General features: G+C 45.7%; 1 protein-coding gene across 1 annotated transcript; it reads right to left on the reverse strand.

Annotated features, from left to right (window-relative positions):
* Positions 1–2,676: 2,676 nt before the first annotated feature.
* myog (myogenin) lies at positions 2,677–5,747 on the reverse strand (the record flags this gene model as incomplete). The annotated part of the gene is made up of 3 exons (XM_083661902.1): positions 2,677–3,073; positions 4,247–4,346; positions 5,220–5,747. The coding sequence occupies 3 exons, from the start codon at positions 5,745–5,747 to the stop codon at positions 2,955–2,957; spliced, it is 747 nt and encodes a 248-aa protein (XP_083518028.1). The 3' UTR covers positions 2,677–2,954.
* Between the last annotated feature and the right edge of the window lie 658 nt (positions 5,748–6,405).

The raw sequence follows: 6,405 nt of genomic DNA on the forward strand, positions 1-6,405 counted from the left end.
GGTTGTATATTATAGGCATTGAACAGCTCTTTAGATGGCGAGGGGGATGGTGGCTAGTCGTTGACTTGGACTTGGGAATGAAGAATACTTGTATAAATGGCAGATCCCACTGCACATTGCCCCTCTATCGGTTATGCAAGGTATTACTCATTTATCGTCTCTGTACATAAAATGGATGACTTATGTTTTTTATAGAAATATTATATATAAATATATATAAATATATATATTGGAAATATATATGGAGAAAAATATAATATAATTGCTGTATGAAACCCAATGCCCTGTATTCGGTAGTGACTGTTTTTTCTCTCTCTCTCTCTTTCTCTCTCTCTCTCTCTCTCTCTCTCTCTCTCTGTGTTGGACCTTTGTGTGTCTTCTGCTCCTGTCTGCTGTAAGTGTGGGACTCATTAGTGGGAGGGACTCTCTAAGGAGGAGTGCGTTTCTACAAGGACTCTTCTTCTTCACAGGTTCATGGGTCCAATTTTAAACTCCTCTCTTTGCCTCTTTTCCTTTCCTTTCGCTCCTCCTCTTTTGACACTATGTAGCCGTTACCTCTCTCTCTCTCTCTCTCTCTCTCTCTCTCTCTCTCTCTCTCTCTCCTCCTCCTCTCTCGCCTTCTGTATGACACTATGTAGCCTAGAATAGAGAGGATCCTTTAATATGAAGTCATGCGCGCGCGCGTGTGTGTGTGTGTGTGTGTGTGTGTGTGTGTGTACGTATGAGTGAGTGAGTGAGTGAGTGAGTGAGTGAGTTAAATCAGTACCTGTAGTCTCTCCTGCTTTGAGCCCGGGTGACGTGGAGAAGTGGTGTGTGAAAAGCCACCCGCCAGCCAAGCGACATGAGTTTTCTCTGTGGATGGGTAGTGTGAATACAGTGCCAAAGTCGCACCCTCTCCCAGGTTCGGCATGGGGCCTAAAGGATTTCATTTCGCACTTATTTTTTCCATAGAAATTTCTTGCTTATAAATGCTTATAAAAAAAAATAGTTTTACTTGAACTAAGCGATTCAACTATATTTTGAATCAGGAGAGACCTTATGACATTTCACTTGGACCACACACACAACATAGAGTTGAATCACTTGGTTTGACCAAGTAAACCTATTTTCACAAGACTTTTACAGAACGTCTGTGGAAAAATGAACGTGGAACGAAGTCCTTTAGGGCCCGTGCCCGAACCCGGAAGAGGGTGTGACTTTGGCACTCTATACTGTAGCTCCTCTATGTTGATTCCTTACTTCCTTTCAAATCAAACTGTAAACTGCTGCTCGCCATCAGCCAATGATATTCATATGAAACTGCTCAAAGTGACCGGGATCACGTCTCTGATTCGCTCCCGCCACCTCCCATTTAGTGGCCATTTATGGAGACGTGCCAGTGAGCGGCCAGTACTCTCGGCTGACCAACTCCTCGTCCAATGAGAACACGGCACATCGGTGAACCAGTGACGTATTGGATGGGTGTACTTTTTTTTCTTCTTTTTTTACAGTTTTTTCAAGGTGTCTAAAAGATGTAATGTGCTATGTGGCAGCTATGAGTACTGTATGTGTATTTATTCCAGGTGTGAAATGATGCTGACAAATCAAGATTTTATTATTTGGCTATTTAAAAAAAATGTACTGTATTTATGACACTATATAGATAGACGTAAGTAAAGCTGTTTTTTTTAAGATATTGGATGTTGTGTTTTTCTTTTGAGGTCATCATGGTCAAACGTCATTATGGTGTTTTAAAGACGATGGTAGACAGTGTATTGAAAATGGTCTTTATTGCAAGGATTGGACAGAAAATATCACTTTAGAAACATCTACAAATACACAACAATCTTAGTTATAAAAGTCACAAATAAGTTAGCAAAAAATTAAAAAATAAAATAGCAAAACCACTCTGTAGAAAAAGGGAACGTATTTACATCACTAGCATTCATAACCAGTTTAAATTAAGCAGGTCTTGGTCAAAACTGCCGTGGTACATATTGGCCCCACAAATAAACTCATGTCTTTTAAGCATAAAACACACACAAAAATAATACAAGATAGATCTGGGAACGAATGAGATCTCCTTGACTTAAGTTAGGAGGAAAAACAGGCTTTCTTCTTATAGAGAGCCAAAGTGAAACGTCACTTCCTGCTTCAGCGCTGTACCAGAGATTTTCATCCGCCATTTATTTTCCCATAGACATTTCATAAAATGCTTATAAAAATAGTTTTACTTGGTCAAACCGAACGGTTCAGATATATTTCGAAACAGGAGAGACCACATAACATTTCGCTCGGACCAAAATGTAAAAAACGGCGGATTTAAAGAAAATATTTTTTCGATGTTTTTTTTTAAAGTTTGTGAGCGAAATGTTCTATGGTCTCTCCCGATTCTAAATATAATCTGAACCGTTTGGTTTGACCAAGTAAAACTATTTTTAGAAACATTTTACGAAATGTCTATGGGAAAATAAATGCCGGATGAAAATCTCTGGTACAGTGCTGAAGCAGGAAGTGACGTTCCACTTTGCCTCTCTATCGCTCTGTCAGTCTGCAGGCAAGCCCAACCAGAGGTTCAGTCTACTAACTAAGTGTTGGTATCATATCATGCAGTAACGTCTGTTAATCTCTCTAGTGAGACTAAGCTCCTGTGCCTCTGACACAGGCTAAAAGGCAGGGAATCAAAGGAATACAGTAACAGGAGGAATTGGGTGTGGCTAGCAGACCCTGAGATCAACAGAGTTGGACAATTACAATTCTGATCAATGAGGAATTTGATACTTTGCATAAGACAAAACACTCGGGGAAACTCAGAGGAGCACGCCTGGAAAATAAATTAACGTGGAATTTGGGAATCGGTGTCTTGTCCGCAACTATTATGCTTCTTGTCATTTGCCCCATTGTTTCATGTGGTTAACCGTGAGGCGGCTCTGTGGCTCTCTCTGCGTCTCTGTGGGTCCGCTGGGTTGGAGGGTCTATTTGGGAATGTCCACCACAGGATAGCCCACACCTCCGTCGGCCGAGATGCTCTCCACGATGGAGGTCAGGGAGCGCATGGTGCCCTGCTCCGGAGAGTCCGCGGCACTCAGGAGGTCTGCAGGGAGACACACACACACACACACACACACACACACACACACACACACACACACACATATTCACTTATCTGCTTCAAGCAAAACCATTGATGCTATGCAGAAAAATGTGCGTACGTGTATAGTGTCGGGCAAGTAATTAGTTACTTATTACTGAGGACTCCTTTAAAAGGAATAAAATTACTTTTGACTTGAAAGTAATTACCGTAAATTCCGCACTATAAGCCGCACCGGACTATAAGCCGCAGCAGCAAAATTGACTGTTTGTTACATATATAAGCCGCACCGGACTATAAGCCGCGGGTGTTTTAATGTTTTTTTTTTTTTTTTTATTTATTTTTTTTTATTGTGTTTTAATGTTTAATTACCATATGTAAGGGTTCGTGCACAGAGGGGATTGTCGGGAAAGAGATGGCTGTTTGAGGAAGCTCCCAGTTATTAACATTTCAACAAAACAACATAACACAACACCACCTGTGTTTTTTTTTACAGTGCACACAGTGTCCGCGGTGTGGTGAAAAGAGGGCAAGAGAGGAAATTAAAACAGAAGTGGATTTATAGTTAGAAAGAGTGCTAAAGAAGAGAGAATTCCGTTTTTTTTTTTTTTTTTTGCTGAAAAAATCCATAGATAAGCCGCACCTATAAGCCGCAGGGGCCAAAAAAGGCCAAAAAACGGGGAAAAAGCCGCGGCTTATAGTCCGGAATTTACGGTAGTTACGTTACTCTTTACTTTACTATTACTTTCACTGCCCCCCTTCCGTAAAAGTGGCGTACAACCTGTTTAGGCAGCTCCTCTTGGAACTGATTCAACTTTATTGGAACAATAATTAATCAGAATAATTACAGGAGGAGTCAACAATCAGCCAAAATACATGTTTTTTATTTGCTAGGACAAACAACTAATCGCCTTCCGACAACGCAGTTGTAGTCTTGTATAGCCAGACCTATCTCCACACTTCGTTTCAACACTGTGCCAGCACTGGAGAAAGTAATCCAGTAACTTGAAGTTACTTGGATTAGTAACTAATATAAATGCGAAATTGTAATCCCTTACATTACTAGTTAGTGGGGAAAGTAGTAAAATTACAGTAACTAAGTTACTGCCCAACACTGCGTGTGTGTGTGTGTGTGTGTGTGTGTGTGTGTGTGCGTGCCTGCGTGTGTGTGCTCACCCTCGCTGCTGTAGTTCTGTGTGCACTGGTCCGGGGTGCTGCTCCACTCGGGGCTGCTGCAGCAGGTGCTGCCTGAACTGGGCTCGCTCGACGACGACACCTGTTACCATGGAGACACACACACACACACGCTGCTGTCAGTCACTCTGTGTTATCACACGTCACACCCCACCCCACACATAAACACAAACACACACACACACACAGCCGTACAGACCAATAACACCACACACACGCACACACACACGCACACACGCACACACACACACACACACGTACACATACACACACACACACGCACACGTACACGTACACGTACAGAGTAGACCAACACCACTCACACACACACACACACATAGCTGTACAGACGAGCACCGCGCGCGCGCGCACACACATACACACACACACACACACACACACACAACAATGCGTCCTGTGGCTAGATTGCGTGTAGCAAGACATTTTTATAAGAAGGAGCAGATGGAAACGCATTATGCCAGGAAACATCAAGATGGCTGCTAACAGTGTGATTTTGGCAATTTAAATAAATCGACTCTCAGCTTTCTATCTTTGATGAAAGCTTGTCGATGGATGACTTATCTCATCTGTGTGCCACCTGCTTCCAATATGAACCATGAGATGGTTATATCTTCTGACACATCATGCATGAAGGCCATGGATGGACTACAACCTTTACAAATCAACAGCAGAGACTAATACACCTGCCAGAAACGTATGATGTTCTCATTCCAGGCCAGGACTAAAGAGATCAGTATCTTGCCGAGGAAAACAACAAAGATTAGGTCTATTATACTGTAGGTCCAATCCAAAGCAGACTTTATGAAAGATAACTCCCACACACGATGTCTTGTCTCTCTTTCTCCATCACCTTTCATCCTTTCCTTAACATTGTTCTGTCCCTTGTGGTTCTGGCCTCCCCTCCCTCCCTCCCTCCCTCCTCTGTCCTACTCACTCTGGGCTGGGTTGCGTTGGCCCGGTAGTGTCCTGTCTGGCTGTCCTGCTGGTTGAGGGAGGAGACGAGGGCCTGGAGCCTCTCGATGTACTGGATGGCGCTCCTCAGGATCTCCACCTTGGGCAGCCTCTGGTTGGGGTTCATCAGCGTGCTCCTCTTCAGGGCCTCGAAGGCCTCGTTCACCTTCTTCAGGCGCCTCTTCTCCCTCATCGTGGCCGCTTTCCGCCGGTCCATGGTCACCGTCTTGCGCTTGCACAGCTTGCAGGCCCAGGGCAGGCACTGCCCCGGGCAGTGGGGCGACTCCGAGTGGGGCGACATGCCCGACGGAGAGGCCTTGTCCTCCATGCCCGTGACCCCGACCCCGACGCCTCCGGACATCCCCCCGCACAGCCCCACCATGGAGCTCCTGTCCTGGTAGCCCCCTTGGTCGTACCCCCCGGGCAGGCGAGAAGAGGGGAAGTAGCTGTCGCCTCCCTCGTAAAAGCGCTGGTCGGGGAAGAAGTACGGGTTGGTCTCGAAAAGCTCCATAGCTGGACAACGCGGTGGTCTGTGGGTGTTATGGTGGGGGGGGAACGAAGATCCCTGCTTCCCTGTTGTTGGACGTGCGCTCGGGTCCTGCGCTTAGAGAGCGAGTGTGTGTCGGGTCGGGTGCGAGGGGGTGTGTGCCTCTCGGAGAGTTTGTGATGAGAGGAAGACGTGTGGAGAACAACTGCTGTGGAGCAACTGTAGGCTGGCATTTAAAGCCCTCTGCCGGCCCAAGGATCACAGGGTTAAATTTAGCACGAGCCCCCAGAAACCTGAGCCCACGTTTAGCTGCTGCTGCACATCTACGCTTCACATCTCTGTTGGGCCCTGCTCTCTAGGGGCGCTAGGGCCCGCGCGCGCGCGTGTGTGTGTCAGTGTGTGTGTGCTCGTTGGCTTTTGTGTGCGTGTGTACATGTGTGTGTGTGTGTGTGTGTGTGTGTGTATACAGTATATGTGCACATGCCCTTGTGTGGTTCTGTGCGACTGTCTTAAGAGGATATGATCAGGTTGCCATGAAAATGGGACAGATTACCTCAGATCAAAGATGGCTGTCTTAATGAGCTAATCCCAGACTCACGTCCCCTTCCATGACACCATACATGAAGTCCCCTGCCGTGGGGGAGGTGGTCGGGGGGGAAGGGGTGCAGGGACAGTCTGGAGA

This window comes from Poromitra crassiceps, assembly GCF_964638095.1.
Source record: "Poromitra crassiceps genome assembly, chromosome: 27".
In the NCBI taxonomy this organism is placed as follows: Eukaryota; Metazoa; Chordata; class Actinopteri; order Beryciformes; family Melamphaidae; genus Poromitra; species Poromitra crassiceps.